The sequence below is a fragment of the Carcharodon carcharias genome, chromosome 17 (assembly GCF_017639515.1).
Source record: "Carcharodon carcharias isolate sCarCar2 chromosome 17, sCarCar2.pri, whole genome shotgun sequence".
Taxonomy (NCBI): domain Eukaryota; kingdom Metazoa; phylum Chordata; class Chondrichthyes; order Lamniformes; family Lamnidae; genus Carcharodon; species Carcharodon carcharias.
The window spans coordinates 13,321,423-13,341,038 of record NC_054483.1 but is presented as its reverse complement, the minus strand read 5'-3'; the positions used below and the strand labels follow the sequence as shown (position 1 = coordinate 13,341,038).

General features: G+C 44.1%; 1 protein-coding gene across 1 annotated transcript in view; it reads right to left on the bottom strand.

Moving 5' to 3' along the window:
- LOC121290067 (substance-P receptor-like) overlaps positions 1-19,616 on the bottom strand; it is a 379,077-nt gene that overhangs the window by 332,923 nt on the left and 26,538 nt on the right. The window contains exon 2 of the mRNA XM_041210224.1: positions 19,086-19,286. Within this exon, the coding sequence (XP_041066158.1) occupies positions 19,086-19,286 (201 nt within the window). The remainder of the gene's footprint in view (positions 1-19,085; positions 19,287-19,616) is intronic.

Genomic DNA, 19,616 nt, shown 5'->3' with positions numbered 1-19,616 from the left:
CGTGAGCAGGGACATGTTAGAAATGAGATTTAAAAATTTTAATTTATTTTTAATTAACATCAGAAATCTCATCCCGCCCATGGATCAGGTTTCCTCAACAATCCAAAGGCCGCTTGCCCTTTTCGCCACCAGCCAACCATAAGGTTGGACGGGAAGAGATAAATTCCATCTGATTAATGAATTAATGGGCTTAACAGCCTTCTTAATTGTCAGCGAACATGCTGCCAACTCCCACGCACAACCACCGACCAAAATATCGTGCGAGTGCACAATGATGTCGGGATGCTCGAACAATGTCATCGCGCAATATTTCATGTTCTTGCGCGTCGGGGGCACGCTTGCACGTCGAGATGAAAATTCAGCCCTGTGCGTGTGCATAGTTCACAAAGCTTTACATTAGAGATATAAGCACTCAGTACTGTGTACAAATGGCATTCAGGGCCCTATGTGTGCCATTGGATGATGATTTGCATTTTAAATCGAGTACTATCTAACTTTGAGTGTGATTCCCTTTTGTCATTTAATCTCTCCAGCCTCCAGCCTGCTATCTTGTCACAGATCTTCCCATTTCTACCTTCCCACCCCCTCCCACCACATTTCCCTGCATCCTAAAGCCTGCTACATCTCCAACTTTTCCTGTTGTGATGAAAGACCATTGAACTGAATTTGTTTTTCTCACCAAAAATGCTGCCTGACCTGAATGGCAGAACAGGCTCAAGGGGGAAAATGTGTGTGTGTGTGTGGCTGTGTGTGTCTAAGCACCGTCCCTTTAAATACCACCCTCCTTATTTCATCTCCTATTTTATTACAAGGTTCAATTGTATAGTGGTTGTTTTACTGGACTAGTAATACGAAGGCCTGGATTAATGCTTGGAGATAGTAGTTCAAATCCCACCACTGAAACCGGTGAATTTAAATCCAGTTAATTAAATATATCTGGAATAAAAATCTGGTATCAGTAATGCTGAATTTGAAACCGCCAGATTGTCTTAAAAGCCTATCAATTCTTTAATGTCCTTCAGGAAAGGAAATCTGATTTCCTTACTCAGTCTGATCTATATATGTGACTCCAAACCCACAGCAAGGTAATTGACTCTAATACTGCCCTCTGAAATGGCCTAGCAAGTTGCTCAGTTGTATTGAAGAAATTGACTCACCATCGCCTTCACAAGGGCAATTAGGAATGGGCAATAAATGTCAGCAATGCCCAAATCCTGCCAATAAATAATTTTTTAAAAACTGCTCGCCAGTTCCTTAACATGAATCATGAAGAGAAATGAGCTGTTATCAATCTCACTCCATACCAGTTATTGGCAAAACTTTTGGAATATCTTTTCCTCCTCTCTGGTGATGGTGTTGTCTCAACCATTTACTGTGACCTAAGGTTGGAGCAGCTGATGTCTGACGAGTACAGAGGAAGGCACCAAATTAAGAAGCAGAACCTCAAAAGGTAATGATCTTTGGAGAAGTGGGTTCCGGTTTGTGGGGCACTGGCACCAACATTGGGAAAGTGGGGATTGTTTCATTGGGACAGTCTATACCTAAACCTTGCTGGGGTTGGTTCTAGCGAGCCACATAACTATGGTAGTAGAGAGGGTTTTAAACTGAATAGTGGGGGCAAGGGATCAAATTGGAAAGATGTGGTAAACCAAAGAGTGGAGACAAGGAAAGAAATAAAATAATAAAAAGGCAACACTAAAGGCTCTGTATCTGAACATACATAGCATTCAAAGCAAAACAGATGAGCTGATTGCGCAAATAGGAATAAATAAGTATGATCTGATGACCATTGCAGGGACATGGCTAGGACCACATAGGGTGGAATTTTCTGAGCCCGCTGGATGTGGGATGATAGGTAGCACGCACGGAAAATATGGCGCAACCTGCTTCATGACAGCATGAGAGCAGGTCGTGATCGTCTTCTCAGCCCACCATTTCCTGCCATCAGTCGGCGGGGAGCTAATTGTAATACATCACCATATAATTAAAAGGCCATCCCGCCAGGCTCTTCGAACCCCCCCAGAGGGTGTCACACATCGTCGTCATCTGCTTGCCCTATACAACCTGATGCTGCAAGGGAGAAAGGAGCTGGCTGAGGAGGAGATGGAGGAGCTGCACATCTCCTCTGATGAGGAGGACACAGACAGGCTTGAGGGTGATGGGTGGTGACAATGACGGGAATGAAGTTCTCACACTAGCTAGATGAGGCAGGTGTGTTTGGGAGGCACTCATAGCTGCCAGATTTGTGGAAGATGATGACTCCCACAGCAGAGGTGGAGGCAGCCTCCTGACTTGACGCCTTGTCTGTGATAACTTTGGCGGGCATCCTCTGGAAGGCAGAGACTTGGTGGGCCCCAGCCTGCTTTCAGGGTCCTGTTGTGTAGCAGTGGCATCCTCCATGGCCTGTGGAGCTGGAGCCGCTGAGGTCACAGGAAGAGGGGATTTGGATGGGCCGGGCACTCCTGGAGTCACCTGAGTGTATGGCTCCGGGGTGTGCACCTGCTGATCCTCCTCCCTGTGGGTGCCCAAGGGCCCCTGGCTGACTCCGTGAGCGGAAGCGGTAGCTGGAGTGAGATCGAGCTGCCCAAAAGCCCTCTCGCATACACACTGTTGGAGGCCAACTATGGCATCAGCAATGGAGTTAAGCCCACGCTGCAGTGCAGGAGTGACATCCTGGACCAAGGTCACCATCCTGCCAATGTTGACCTTGGTGCATTGCAATGCAGGCACTATCACCTCAGGCTGAAGATGGATGGACTCTTCCATCGTGCCTTGCAATCTGAGGAGTGCAGCAAATATCCCTTCCTGATGTCCCCTAGCTTGCCTTTGCAGCTCCAACAACTGTGACATGACCAAGGCAAGAGGCTCGTCATCTGACTCGGAATCAGCAATGTTCTGGCCTCCAGCAGTCCTCCAAGTGCCGGGGACCTGGGAGGTAAATGCCTCTGCCTGCTGTGGATCAGAAAGTCAGATGTCCTTACCAGATTATGATCCTGGGGATACTCTAAAGCTAGGTCCCACCAAGGTGTCTCTCTGCACTGGTGGAGGGTGGGGGTGAGCGCTGTGACGAGTCTTCAAGGAGGCTTCCTTCAGATTCCACTTCAGAGATTTCTTCAAGGCTTGACTGGTGGTGAGTGGTCCCACGGACAGGATGATGACAATGACGGTTTGTGTGAGAGTGAATGGTGATGTCCGTTGCACTGGCAGTGAGTGAGATCGCTGTGGATGTGTGATGGGTTTGTGAGTGTGTGAGTTGAAATGATGAAAAGAGTGACTTACCCTGATCATTCATCCTTTTGCTGCAAAGAGTAGCTGTCCTCCTCTGTAGGGCGCTTGCGCAGACCACCACTGCCACCGCCTCCCAAGCCGGGTTGGTGACTTTGCTGCCCATCCTGTGGCCAGAGCGGTGGGGTACAGCACATCGAGGCGGGCCTCCACAGCATCCAGCAGTCACTCGAGGGACACGTAGTTGAAGCGGAGGGCTGCAGTCTTTTTTCCTTTGCTGGCCATGGCAGGTGAGCTGGTGGCGATGAGCGCTTTGCTGGCGGCTGCCTTTTAATGATAGCAGCCGGCGTGATGCAACAGCGGGGTGATGGTGGGCTGGCGAATGAGAGCCCGCTGGCCTTGGAAACGACGTGTTTCGTGGGAGTGAATAAATAATGAAGCAGGTTCAGGACGATACGGCATTAAAACCTGCCATTTTCGTCAGCGAGTATGACTCCATTTTATCCGCCCGCTAACGCACTTAGTGCAATTCTGGAAAAATTCCGCCCATCGATTGGGACCTAAATATTGAAGGGTGCATGACATTTAGGAAGGGCAGGAAGTGAGGAAAAGGTGGAAGGTGATTCTGTTAATTAATGATGGCATAAGCGCATTAGAGAGGGATAACCTAGTTCAGGAAACCAGAACGTAGAAGCAATTTGGGTTGAGATGAGAAATGATAAAGACAAGAATGTCACTTGTCGGAGCTGTGCACAGGCCTCCTAGTTGTAACTACACGGTAGGACAGACTATAAAGAAAGAGATAGTGGGAGCTTGCAGAACGATACAGCGATAATCATGGGGGTTTTAACCTACATATAGACTGGAAATCAGATGGGCAAAAGTCACGTAGATTTGGAGTTCATAGAATGTTTTCAGGATAGTTTCTTGGAAAAGCAAATTCTAGAGCCAACTGGAGACCAGGCTATACTAGGCCTGGTATTATGCAAAGAGATAGGATTAATCAATAACCTCATAGTGAAGGCACCCCTAGGTAATAGCGATCATAATGTGATTGAATTTTACATTCAGTTTGAGGGAGAGATAGATAGTAAGAGTTTATATAGTTGTTTAAATAAGAATAGAGCGAACAAAGTGAACATTGGTCCTATAGAAAGTGTGCCTGGGGAATCGTTAATGGAAAATAAGAATTGAATAGGTAATTTGCAACAATCTTCACTGTAGAGGATACAAGTAACATCCCAGAAATAGCTGTAAATCAGGAAATGGAAGGGAGGGAGGAACTCAGGAAAATTACAATCACCAGGGAAGTGGTACTGAGCAAATTGTTGGAGTTGCAGGCTCACAAATTTTCAAGTCCTGATGGCTTCATTCTGGAGTCTTAAAAGATAGTGAGATAGTTGGTGTGTTGGTTTTAATCTCCCAGAATTCTCTAGATTCATGGAAGGTTCCATTGGATAGGAAAATAACAAATGTAACTACTTTACTCAAAAAGGGAGGGAGACAGAAATCTGGAAATTAGCTTAACGTCTGTCATAGAGAAAATGTTAGAAGCTATTATTAAAGATGTTATAGTAGAGCACTTAGAAAATTCAAGGCAATCAGGCAGAGTCAACATGGTTTTGGAAAGGGAAATCGTGTTTAACCAATTTATTGGAGTTCTTAGAAGGAGTCACAAATTTGTAGATAAAGGGGAACCAGTGTACTTAAATTTTCAGAAGCCATTTGATAAGGTGCCACATTGGTTATTGCGGAAAATAAAAGCTCATGGTGTAGGGGGTAACATACTGGCATGGATAGAAGATTTGCTAGCTAACAAGAAGCAGAGAGTTGGCATAAATGGGTCTTTTTCTGAATGGCAGGATGTAACGAATGGTGTGCCACAGGGATCAGTGCTGGGGCCTCAACTTTTTACAATTTACATAAATTTTTTGGATGAAGGGATTGAAGGTATGGCTGCTAAATTGACTCAGGACACAAAGATAGATAGGAAAGCAAGTTGTCAAGAGGACATGAGGCTACAATGGGACATAGGTAGGTTAAGTGAGTGGGCAAAGATCTGGCAAATGGGATATATTGTGGGAAAATGTAAAATTGTCCATTTTGGCAGGAAGAATAAAAAAGAAGCTTATTATCTAAATGGTGAGGGATTGCAGAGCTCTGAGATTCAGAAGAATCTGGGTGTCCGAGTGCATGAATCACAAAAGGCCGTATGCAGGTACAGCAAGCAATTAGGAAAGCTAATAGAATGTTATCATTGATTATGAGGGGGATTGAATACAAAAGTAGGGAAGTTATGCTTTAGTTGTACAGGTACTGGTGAGACCACATGTGACGTATTGTGTACAGTACTGGTCTCCTTATTTAAGGAAGGGTGTAAATGCATTGGAAACAGTTCAGAGAAGGTTTACTAGACTAATAGCAGGGATGGGTGGGTTGTCTTATGAGAAAAGGTTGAACAGGCTAGGCTTGTATACACTGGAGTTCAGAAGAGTAAGAGGCAATTTGACTGAAACCTTTAAGATCCTGAGGGGTGTTGACAGGGTGGATGTGGAGAAGATGTTTTCTCTTGTGAGAGAATCTGGAACTTGTGGTCACTGTTTAAAAATAATCATTTAAGACAAGGATGAGGAGAATTTTTTTCTCTGAGGGTTGAGTCTTTGGAACTCTGCTCCTCAAAAGGTGGTGGAAGCAGAGTCTTTGAATAATTTTAAGGCAGAGCTAGATAGATTCTTGATAAGCAAGAGGGTGAAACGTTATCAGGGGTGGGCAGGGGTATGGAGTTGAGGTTACAATCAGATCAGCCATAGCCATATTGAATGGTGGAGCAGGCTCAAGGGACTGAGTGACCTACTCCTGCTCCTAATTTGTATGCTTGTATGTATATTTGCATATGTAAAGTTCTTTCCTGAGAGTCATTGTCCCCCAGAGAGTGTTTTTTCTAAGGTGGGATTGTCAGGCCTGTGGCAGTGGTTGAGCTGCCCAGCTTCCTGAGTGGAATACATGCATGCTGGGCATGAGTAAAACTGAAGAAGGATTCAAATGTAGATTGTGGTGACAGCCTGTAAGTTGCAGCATTTGGAAGGGAGAAAGGTGTAAGGAAAAAGAAAAAGCTAACATGGTTCAAAAGATGGTGCCAGGAAGACACCGGGATACTTAAATCCGACACCAGTGACTTCAATCACTTCCTATTAAGTCCCCTTTCCATCAGGATCATGCATCCCAATTTCCATGTAATTATCGATCATTTGAGATCAAAGCATATTAACGAAGATGCACTTGTGCCTACTTTAATTGCACCCTCAGTGACCTCCTGCCAGCAATGAAGCTCATTACTTCAGCGCATAATCGACAAACACATCATGTAAATTCAGCAGTTGCAAAGGACCGTGGCAGATGTCAGAGCTCAGCACATTCTCTTACTTTTTAACCCTTGCTTGTCAGCATGCAATTCGGTAACGAAGACAGGTAGTACAGAAAAATAGGGAAGTAGAGAGTGAAAGAGACAGGGAGGGAAAGAATTGGAGGATAAGTGTAACTTTGGGCCATAGTATAAATTGGACAATAATAAATTATCCACATATTTCCATCGAACCAATATTTCTTTCCATTCACTTTAACAAAGAGGAAATTTGAGCAATGTATTTAATGTCTGGTTAATTTGACAGTGCTTATTTTACAACCATCATTTTCACTCAAGGTTACCCCGTGGAGACAGAGGGATACATTCGAAGGCAGAGAAGATTGGAGAATAAAAATGAAAGGGAGAGACAGGAAGAGAGAGCAAAACAGGGGGAGGAAGAGAAATGGGGAAAGATGGGGGGGGGGGGGCGAGTTCTTCGTAATATGAAAGATCAAGTCTCTTTCTTAGTGTTTTGAAGAAGCTCAGTTTTGATGGGCACTGACAATCTGAGAAGTTAGAAGATCACCTTACAAAATCATTATGTAAAGCAATTTTTCCCAAGCACCTAATTGGGCTGAAATCAGAATCTTTTAAACAGTGTCTATTTGTATTACTGTATCAGCCAATGAGCTGAAGGTGGGGTGGGACTCACGGCAAACAGTCTATTTTACAGCAAACAAAGACCATTTATACAGATAACAAAACAAAAACAGAATTACCTGGAAAAACTCAGCAGGTCTGGCAGCATCGGCGGAGAAGAAAAGAGTTGACGTTTCGAGTCCTCATGACCCTTCGACAGAACTTGAGTGCAAGTCCAAGAAAGAGTTGAAATATAAGCTGGTTTAAGGTGTGTGTGTGGGGGGCAGAGAGATAGAGAGAGAGAGAGAGAGGTGGAGGGGGTGTGGTTGTAGGGACAAACAAGCAGTGATAGAAGCAGATCATCAAAAGGTGTCAACGACAATAGTACAATAGAACACATAGGTGTTAAAGTTAAAGTTGGTGATATTATCTAAACGAATGTGCTAATTAAGAATGGATGGTAGGGCACTCAAGGTATAGCTCTAGTGAGGGTTTTTTTTATATAATGGAAATAGGTGGGAAAAGGAAAATCTTTATAATTTATTGGAAAAAAAAGGAAGGGGGAAACAGAAAGGGGGTGGGGATGGGGGAGGGAGCTCACGACCTAAAGTTGTTGAACTCAATATTCAGTCCGGAAGGCTGTAAAGTCCCTAGTCGGAAGATGAGGTGTTGTTCCTCCAGTTTACGTTGGGCTTCACTGGAACAATGCAGCAAGCCAAGGACAGACATGTGGGCAAGAGAGCAGGGTGGAGTGTTAAAATGGCAAGCGACAGGGAGGTTTGGGTCATTCTTGCGGACAGACCGCAGGTGTTCTGCAAAGCCCAGTTTACGTTTGGTCTCTCCAATGTAGAGGAGACCACTTTGGGAGCAACGAATGCAGTAGACTAAGTTGGGGGAAATGCAAGTGAAATGCTGCTTCACTTGAAAGGAGTGTTTGGGTCCTTGGACGGTGAGGAGAGAGGAAGTGAAGGGGCAGGTGTTGCATCTTTTGCGTGGGCATGGGGTGGTGCAATAGGAGGGGGTTGAGGAGTAGGGGGTGATGGAGGAGTGGATCAGGGTGTCCCGGAGGGAGCGATCCCTACGGAATGCCGATAAGGGGGGTGAAGGGAAGATGTGTTTGGTGGTGGCATCATGCTGGAGTTGGCGGAAATGGCGGAGGATGATCCTTTGAATGCGGAGGCTGGTGGGGTGATAAGTGAGGACAAGGGGGACCCTATCATGTTTCTGGGAGGGAGGAGAAGGCGTGAGGGCGGATGCGCGGGAGATGGGCCGGACACGGTTGAGGGCCCTGTCAACGACCGTGGGTGGAAAACCTCGGTTAAGGAAGAAGGAGGACATGTCAGAGGAACTGTTTTTGAATGTAGCATCATCGGAACAGATGCGACGGAGGCGAAGGAACTGAGAGAATGGGATGGAGTCCTTACAGGAAGCAGGGTGTGAGGAGCTGTAGTCGAGATAGCAGTGGGAGTCGGTGGGTTTGTAATGGATATTGGTGGACAGTCTATCACCAGAGATTGAGACAGAGAGGTCAAGGAAGGGAAGGGAAGTGTTTACTTGAACAGTGCATGGCTGTAAAGTCTATAGAGTCTATTTAAAAAGAATCTCCACGAATTACATCAAACAAAACTCATGACTGAATCTACAGCACTGTTTCCAGATAAAAGCAGTGTGACTTCTCCAGCAAAAATGCATTGAGTGAAGGTTGGTTACATAATACAAATTTATGTGCTTAAAATCCTGCCATGATTGACAGGAGAATTGTTCAATCATCTCCACTTTGGCCAGGAATAGTGTTATCTCCCTGTTAGATGAGGTGATAGGAGGCAAGGGCAACTTGCGGTCAGGATAACACATAATCACGGACAGAATAATGGAATCAGTCCCACTACCACTGAGAATACAACATCCTAAGGAGTATCAAAATGCCCACACAGCAAGACCAGACAACGAAATCAAAGGTTAAGGGAGCAAAGAGTAAAATTCGATATATGTACATGGATGCCAGAAGAATTCAAAAGAAAATAGTTGATCTTCAGCCAATAGTGTCTAATGGTGTTTTACAAATCCAAGAGATGTGGTTAAAATGCTGGATGTGAAAATAACTTAAAAAGGTGAAGGGGGAAAGAAAGAACTGAGGGGAGGAAGAAAAAGGGATGTCATTTACATAAAGGACACCTGGGAGACTGACACAGTCAATCCATCCAAACAAGAAAAGCTACAGTCAACATTCCCAAGCTAACTGTGTGCAAGGTCAAAAGAGCTAGGACAACATCAAGGTTATCCATAATTGGTTTACTCTATACCAAATACGACAAGGTACATCTTAGTGTGGAGACCAGATGGGGATGTGATAAAAAAAAAGGCACCATGCAAAGGCAGAGAGCATCAACTGGCTTAGTAGAGCCTTGTAATGCAATTACTGCCGTCATGGGAAGCCAGCAGAATTAACAGTTTTGAACAGTGAGATAAATGGCCATAAGATCTTCTTTACCTAATGCTTTCTTTTCACAATGGATTTGTGTGATGATTAAAATCTGTCATTTCTCCTTGGCTACATTTTATTTTTGTCAGAGTGTAAAAAATTATGAGGGGCATAAATAGGGTGGACAGGGAGGAACATTTCCCCTTGGTGGAAGTAAGGGGCAGGAGGTTTAAAGGGGATGTGAGGAAGAATTTTTTCACCCGAAGGGTGGTGGGAATCTGGAATTCACTGCCTAAAAGGGTAGTAGTGGCAGAAAACCTCATAACATTTAAGAAGCATTTGGATGTGCACTTGCGATGCCATGGCATACAAGGCTACGGGCCTACTGTTGGAAAATGGGAGTAGAATAGTTAGATACTTGTTTGATCAGTGTAGACTCGATGGGCCAAAGAGCCTTTCTCTGTGCTGTAGAACTCTGTGACTCCATGACCATGACATTGATATCATTTTCCCCTGAATCAATATTTGTGCCATTGAGGGCGCTTACCAGTTCTCGTTCTCTTCACACCAGAATCCTGGCAATAGTGGAGAGCTGTGTGATGAATTGGGTTAGTTACTGACTTTTCATCTCAGCATCTGGATTTAAATTCAACCTCTGCTTGCAAAGCTGTAAAATGTTTGGTCAGCTTTAATTCACAGACAGGTCTGAGGATGGGCTGGTCTAGGAAATGGAAAGGACACCTCAATGCAATAAGGTTTGATCTTCTTCAGTTGGGTTTGAGGCACATTGTTGGGGTAAAATAGAGGGGTTTTTGTTGAGAATGGATAGTTTGATGTTGCCACCAGGCACTGGAGATGGAGAATCCAGAAAAAGACATGAACCCTTCCCCACCCCATAATTCACACACTGGAGGCTCAAAGCTCTTTGAGTGAGTCACACTTGAATGGCTGATTTTGAAAGGAGTACTTGCTCATTCTCCGACTTAGGTCATAGAGTTCAGTACATTCTGTTTTTGTAACTCCATGGAATTGCATTGCACCTAACAAAGATCTCCAACACTCATGGGTCTCGAGGAGATAGAAATGTTAAAGGCAGAATCATTACTGGCAACTGCTGTCCGAGAAAATGGGAGCAGTAGTTACCTTCTGAAATTGTTGAACTCAATGTTGAGTTTATAAAGTACCTAATCAAAAGATAGGGTGTTGTCCCTTTAGTTTTCATTGAGTTCTATTAAAAAACTGTAGGAAATCAAATCAAAGTTTTGAAGAGGGAGTAGGATGGAGAATAAAAAGGACAAGCAACCAGAAGCTCAGAGTCATGCTTGTCACAAAGCTACATTTTGTCCCCTTGGTGTAGAGGAGATTACATCATGAGCAGTGGATGAAATATTGAAAACTGATAAATCACTGTTACATCTCGAAGGAGTGTTTGGGGCTGTGGAAGATGGCAAGAGAGGAAGTAAAAGGGCAAGTGTTGCTTTTCCTGCAGTTGCAGAGAAGGTACTGTGGGCGGGGATGTTCAGGGTGATTGAAAAGTGGACCAGTGTGTCATAGGGGGAACAATCCCTTCAGAATGCTGAAAGGGGAAGGGAAGATGTGTTTGGTGGTGGTATCACAGTGGAGGAAGCAGAAATTGTGAAAGAGTCTGTTGAATGTGGAGGCTGGTGGCATCATCTTGTGAAGTTGAGAAGTTGAAGCAGATGTTCTAATTTATAAATAGTGGGACATTATGATGCTATGACCGAATGCCTGACCTGACATATAATACTGTAGCAACATTCATAATAAAGCTCCAGGACTGCATCTCATTGTCAACAGACTCCTGTTTTACAAAGGGAAAAGCAGAGAGTAAATATCACAGACTACAATTCTCAATAAAAAGCCTGGAATGTTGGTCAATTCTGAGAGAACAACTGTGCCTGCTAACCTTTAAATGACCTGGTTGGAAACCGTAAAAGTTAAAAATCCATTTTAAAGAGCTCTCACCCACTAAATCCAATAGTTTTTTAAAAATCATTTGTAAAAACCTACAAGCAAGTGTTTTTACAGATAAGAACAGCACAGCCGTGCTCCTGATAAAATGTTACACAACAGGCTTGTAACATTGTGTAAACATTCTCAAATATCCCCACTTCTGACCTTATGATGGAAGGAAGGTCATTGGTGAAATGACTGAAGATGGTTGGGTCTAGGACACTACCCTGAAGTACTCCTGCAGTGATGTCCTGGGCTGAGGTGATTGGCCTCCAACAACCACAACAATCTTCCTTTGTGCTAGGTATGACTTCAACCAGTGGAGAGTTTTCCCCCTGATTCCTATTGACTCCAGTTTTGCTAGGGCTCCTTGATGCCATACTCGGTCAAAAACGGCCTTGATGTCAAGGGCAGTCACTCTTGCCTCACCTCGTGAGTTCAGCTCTTTTATCCATGTTTGAACCAAGGCTGTAATGAGGTCAGGAGCTGAGTGGCCCTGGCAGAATCCAGACTGAGTGTCAGTGGGCATGTTATTGATAAGCAAGTGCCGCTTGATAGCACTGTTGATGACCCCTTCGATCATTTTACTGAGTGTGAGAGTTTAGATTGATGAGATGGTTGCTTTAACTGGTGGCACAGATGAGATCATTCCTCCTCTCTCTGCACTGGATGGCCAATCTCTTCTGTACAGCATTAGCAGTGACCAGCATTGCCACCACCTCACAAACCAGAGTGGTGCGACTGCTGGACCTCCTGCAGCCAGAGTGGAACTAGAGGACATCATAGCGGGCCTCCAAAAGGCAGTCCAGGGACAGATCACTGAACTCTTCCTGGCTTTTGGGGGCATGTCTTCACTGCAGCAGTCCTGGGCCAGAAATATTGAGAACTGTTTATGACAGCTGCAGTTTAGCTATGCGCCTGGAGTGAAGAAGCGGTGAGGTAACAGCATGGCGGGCGATATAGAGCCCACCTGCCAGCAAGATAGTGTGTTACCTGTGGCTGCATAATTAATGAGGTGGGAAGCAGATGATACAGTGCAAAACCCTGTCCTAGCAGCTGGCGAGAAAAAATCCTTTTATCAAGCCTGCCATCACACTTAGTGCGATTCAGGGAAAATTCCAGCCATTGTCGTGAAGGTTTGCAGTTTTCTCAATGAATACTTTTGGGACTAATCGGTTTAACATGTGGGCAGAGGGGGCATAGGCAGAGGTTGGATATTGCAGGAGGGGAACAATGGTCTCATTGATTTTGTGCAGGTCTAAGAGTGAACTGACTTAAAACACCTTCCTAAATTCTGCACTTGCTTTATGGTGCTTCTAACACATGTTCTGTAGTCACCTCCGACAATCTATCTAAAATTGCAAATCAGTGACCCTCATTATGTTACCTATTACCAGGGACATAATAGCACAGGCAATGTTTCTCTCCATCAGCCAATCAAAAGGCACTATTAATGATGGCTCAAGAGATCATTGTCACATATGGCAGCTTGTTCCTGTGAGTGCCGTTGGAACCTTCACTAAGAAAGAGGGAGCCAGCAGTAACTAGCAGAAGGTTAGCAGTAGAATGAAACCAAAGGTAAGGCAACATTTCCGGTGTCTGACATGAAAACAAGATGCATCAGAGCCAATCCAAATGACCTTTGAAGAAACCAGCAGCTTACAAACTGATCAGAAACTCTGCTAAATTTGCAGCAGTTAGAGGCTTGTAATATCCACCCTAATCATTGGAATTGCTGAGAAGAGGATATTGGAAATTGCCAAAGACAGCACCTTCTTAAGATCTTTCAGCATACACTAAAGTGGAAGAAATATTTCTGTCTCGAAGCCATTGCAGTGACAATGAGCCATAACTGTTGAGCAGGTGGACAGAACACAGTGAATTCACTGTGGCATTTATAAATGGAATAGAGATTGTGTGTGTCTGATTGACAGGGGCCACATGGCAATTTTAAACCATGAGAGCTCAACACAGATCCTCAAAGAATTTCACACTGAGCAGAGGGGCAACAACCAGAAAATTTAAAAAAAACAGGGCAAGTGAATGAACATAGATTGACAGTTCAGCTGAGTATCTCCAGGGTCCATTCAGCACAGAACCGAGGAGATAAAAACAGATTCATTCACACTGAGGTGACAGCAATCAGCAGAAGTCAGTAGCCTGCCTTAGGATTTTGATAGACTGAGGTAAATGGTATCAAGCATAAAGATTGTTGCCAAACTGACATTATAAAGTACCACATAGTACATTGTGCTTTCTGTTTGGAGATATTCTCATTTCTCCTCAATCAGCAAAAAGTTTCTGGGAGCACACAGCAGGACTGGCAGTATTAATGTTTTGAGCATAGGCCCGTTGTCACAGCTGAAGTTGTGAGGAAGGGTGTGTACTCAAATGGTGAACCAATCTTTCCTTTTTCTTACTGCTGCCAGGCTTGCCATGCATTTCCAACCACTTTCCGCACTTTCCAAGAAGGGTCAAACTTTCTTTTTGGAAGCTGGAGCAAGTAGAATACATTGTCATTCTCATTCTGTTTCTAACCCGGCTTTCTCCCTTGACTTCTATTTCGTGGATCCTTTCCTGTAACGTCTCTTGAGAAAACTTTTCTGATAAAGATCCATCATTTGTGCCACCACGAGTTCTCTGGCTCCCAAGAAGATTCATTTATTTTATTGGGGTTACCCCCTTGAGGAAGAAAGCAGCAATAACACCAACCCAGTCTGATTCAGATTAATCCAAGCTTTGTGGATTTTAATATTTACCCTTCACCATATTTTTCTTGGTGTATTTTGAATTACAATCTAAAATCTTCAGGCATGATGCAGGATTATGTATTAAATGAGGCTGAACCAAACTAAACCCTCATGGTCCAAGCAACCACAGGAAATGAGTTGCAGGAAGCCAGCTGATGCAGGAAGAAGATGTATGTCAGATCTGCCTGAATTATACACTTTCCCGAAACATTCAGGCCTGGGAACTATGGCTGTGTTCTTTCCACATGCTCCCATGTCAGGCCAACACTTGTTGAGATCAGTAAGCTCAGCAAAGATAGTGACTCCTGTGGGGTCGATCTGAAGAACCTGAAACTTGCCCAGGCCTGATAACGGCCTTCGCCAACAATAAGCAGGTAAGGGCCTTTCAACAGATGTTAGTTCCCTAATTTAAATACTTAGGGCAGACTAAAATAAAGGCCCCACGATTTCTTATTTAGTAGTGGGACAAATGCTGTTGCAGATTGACTGCAAGCTGTCCCTCTGCTAAATTGTTATGTTTTGTGTTTGAAGAATAGAGGTAATGCATACCAATTCCTCCCCAAGTATGTTTAATTCCATTAGAGAGAAAACAGATAGCACAATCAGCAATATAAAAAATAACTCAAACTAATTGAGAGAGATTCTTGGCATTTCCCTGGTCTCTAACCCTTTCATCTTAGGAGCTACTTCACTTTTCATTTGTTTTTATGATTGAATTCCCCTTGTCACTTAAACTTCTAACATCAATGATCTGTGCTTTGTCTTTTATTTATTATTGCTGATAGCTGATTTGAGGATTGATGGGGCTGAGCACATGGGTCTGTTCAAACAATCGGAGCCAGGCTGGCTGCGAAATGACACTGCTCTTTGTATGTGATAGGCAGCACCAAGCTCATGACAGTCATATGGAAGGCTAGTGTGCTGTTGAGTAGTCCTGCCAGACCTTCGAGGAAATGCCTGCATTCTCAATCCTGCTGCCGAATGCCATGTGGTGCTCCTTGGGTTTGATTGAACATACGATGATTTAGCCAAGTACAATGTTGCGGGGGTCCAAGACTGCATTCCCCAATCTCGAGCCATTCCTGCCAAGGACTGCAGATGGGCACACAGTCAAATCTATTCATACTCAATCCACACAGAAATAAGCTCCCCCTATCAGGAAATCTCTGCCTGGTGCCTGCTTTCCACGAACCTTCTATTCACAATCAAGATGTATCTTGTGAGTCAGCTCTCGTATCAGAGTGAACTGGATAAGTTCATGTTTCAGAGCAGACTGAAGCATCTTGTTGATGGCCTGGCTGTTGTCTTGAGTTTGCTTGGGTACCACTGCCATACAAACAATGCATCTGTGATGTATGTGTCACATGTGCCAGCCTGGGCTCAGTGGGTAGCACTTTCACCTCTGATTCAGAAGGCTCTGGGTTCAAGTCTCACTTAGATCTCCTTTGCTGTCTGTGAGAGTTTGCTGTACACAAATTGGCTGCCATTTTTTCCTACATTATAGTAGATGCTACACTTCAAAAAATTTCATTGGTTGTAAAGTGTTTTAAAACAACCTGAGGTCACGAAAGGAGTTCTCTCTCCCTATAAATATGTATGCAAGTCTTTTTTTAATTTAATCCATTGAATTGTGTAACCAAGGTTTCTTGCTGTGAAACATTTCAGTCAGCAGATCCCAAAAGGATGTTAAAATGCATAGTAAACAACAGATTCTATTCATTGAGAGATCACTACAGGGACAAAACTCCCAAATATTCACTGCCAGCTTACTTCTGACCATCAAATATGAATACACTATGAAACTTTTGACAGTCAAATGATGAAGTAGGAAACCAGATGCCAATATTATGCTTAATACTAGATTTATTTACAGAATGCAACATTACAAATGTCTGCCTCCTCCCTAACCAACGCCCAATGTCCCAGAAGTCTCTCTTTATATGTGCTCAATGTATTTAATCAACCAATGTTCTCCTTGAATATATCCTTAACCTTAATAATATAATTAACATACCATTAACACATAAAACAAAAGCACAGTAAATCCCTTTGCAGACTGAGAAATATTTCACAAAGGCCCCAATACCAGTTTGGATCAATATCTCTGAGTCATATATTATTGAATCAGAAAGTATGTGTTCAAGTCCCATTTCAGGGATCTCAACACACAAACTAGACTGACACTCCGGTGCAGTACAGAAGGAGTGCCACACTGTTGGATGTGCCGTCTTTCGGATTAGACATGAAACCAAGGTCATAATCTCCGTTGTTAAGCACAAAACACCCAATAGCAATTTTTGAAAATGTGCAGAGAATTCTGTTGACATCCAGGCCAACTTTCTTCCCTTGACCAACGCCACAAAGAATAGATTAACTGCTGAAGTTGAACATGCTGGTCAAACCTGGGCAAGGAAACCTCCTGCTGATTACCACGTACCATGCCCCCTCAGCTGACGAATCAGTACTCCTCCATGCTGAACAGCACTTAGGGGAAGCACTGAGGGTGGCAAGGGAGCAGAATGTACTCCGGGTGGGGGACTTCAATGTCCATAACCCCCATTCTGGTTCGGTAGCACCACCACAGACTGAGCTGGCTGAGTCCTAAAGAACATACCTGCTAGAATGGATCTGCAGCAGGTGGTGAGGGAACCAAGAGGGAAAAGCTACTTGACCTCACTTTCACCAATCTACCTGCCAAAGGGGTGTCCACCACACATCCTTGTGGAGGTGAAATCCCATCTTCACATTGAGGATATCCTCCATCGTGTTGTGTAGCACTACCACCATGCTAAATGAGGTAGATTTTGAACATTTCTAGGAACTCAAGACTGGGCCATCATGAGGCGCTGTGGGTAATCAGCAGCAGCAGAACTGTACTCAACCACAATCTGTAACCTCATGGCCTGCCATATCCCCCTCTCTATCATTGCCACCAAGCCAAGGGATCAACCCTGGTTCAATGAAGAGTGCAGGAGGGCATGCCAGGAGTAGCAGCACCAGGCTTACCTAAATATGAGGTGTCAACCTGGTGAAGCTATAACAGGACTACTTGTGTGCCATACAGCATAAGCAGCAAGTGATAGACAGAGCTAAGCGATTCCACATCCAATGGATCAGATCTAAGGTCTACAGACCTACCACATCCAGTCATGAGTGGTGTTGGACAATTAAACAACTCGCTGGAGAAGGAAGCTCCACAAATATCCCCATCCTCACTGATGGAGGAGCTCAGCATATCAGTGCAAAAGATAAGGCTGAAGCATTTGCAACAATCTTCAGCCAGAAGTGCTGAGTGGGGTACACGTCGGCCTCCTCCAAAGGTCCCCAGCATCACAGATGCCAGTCTTCAGTCAATTCGATTCACACCACATGATATCAAGAAATGGCTGAAGGCACTGAATATCATAAAGGCTTTGGGCCTTGACAATATTCTGGCAATAGTACAGAAAACTTGAGCCCTACAACTTGCTGCGCCCCTAGCCAAGCTGTTCCAGTACAGCTACAACACTGGCATCTAACTCTATTGCTTTCTGGGAAGAGAATTCCATTTATTAACAACACTCATAGAGAAAAACTTTCTCCTCATCTACATCTTAAAAAGGAGACCTCTTAGACCACTTAGTATTCAGAAATACTGAGAACCTATTAACATAAATTTGCACTTCTCTTAGCAAATTAGAAATTTCCCTTCATTGGCTCTGTAAAAGTGAACTATTTGTTCACTTGTTTGGCAAGTAACATTTGTGCCACATAAGTGCCAGGCTAGGACCATCTCCAAGACCATCCCAGCCATCGCCCTTTGACATTCAATGGCATTACCTTCACTGAGTTCCTGGCTATCAATATCCTGGGGGTTACTATTGACCAGAAATTAAACTGGACTAGCCATATAAATACTGTGGCTACAAGAGCAGGCCAGAGGCTGGGAATTCTGCAGAGAGTAACTTACCTCTTGAGTTCCAGAGCCTGTCTGCCATCTACAAGGCACAAGTCAGGAGTGTGATGGAATACTCCCCACTTGCCTGGATGAGTGTACCTCCAACAACACTCAAGAAGCTCAACACCATCCAGGGCAAAGCAGCACACTTGATTGTCACCCTTACCACCACTTTCAACATCCACTCCCTCCACCACCGATGCACAGTAGCAGCAGTGTGTACCATCTAAAAGATGCACTGCAGGAACTCACCAAGTCTCCTTTAACAGCACCTTCCAACCCCACGACTGCGACCATCTAGAAGGACAAGGGCAACAGATGCATGGGAACACCACCACCTGTAAGTTCCACTCCAAGCCACTCACCATCCTGGCTTGGAAGTATATCGCCGTTCCTTCACTGTTGCTGGATCAAAATCTTGGAACTCCCTCCCTACACCACATGGACTGCAGCAGTTCAAGAAGGTAGCTCACCACCGGCTTCTCAAAGGCAATTAGGGATGGGTAATAAATGCTGGCCTAGCCAGTGATGCCCATGTCCCATGAACGAATAAAAAAAAGTATCTTAGTCTTATTTATGTTCTGTGTATAGTAGTAAATTTGAAACTATTGCTTGAATTAATGTGCTTTCAGAAGAACACTTAATGGTGAGATACCCTGAAATCACAGAGTAGGACACAGCAGAGACTCACACCCACAAATAACTCATGTGGCAAGATTCTTTACTTGGGCCAGGGAAGGATGGCTGTATATAACTGACAAGGCCTGAATAAGGCAGTATCAAAAGATAACTTACGTAGTTTCGTGTCTTGTGCCATTCTCTGCATTCTCGGGCCAATCCACATAACATACCACCCTGCCTGGGAACTGCTCTGTCCTGGAGTAATAGCACTGTGGAAAGGCCAGGGACAAAGCCACCACCCAGATAGTTCCAATGACGATTTTGGTGGCTGTTGCTGACAATCTTGGTTTCAGTGGATGAATGATAGCCATGTACCTGCATAAAGGAAAAGAACCACATTGTGAAAACAGAAGGTGATTTAAGGAGAGATCTTAATCCATTTTTCTCCTCTTCAAAGGATCCTGAGTTTAGCTCAAAGCAACTCCAAAGACGTCAGACAGTGAACACTATTATAAGTGTTTTTTTCTTTCCTGTGTGCTGTTGATAGGCTATTCAATAGTGAGGCTATTTTAGATTGGTATACTGCCTTCACGTGATATCCACATTAATACATTGCCTCACAGGAGTTCATTCGGAGTGGGATCCTGGGCTACTTTGTTTCCAGCCCTGCCTAGTCCGTAATATAGTAACAGTAGGGACAAAAAC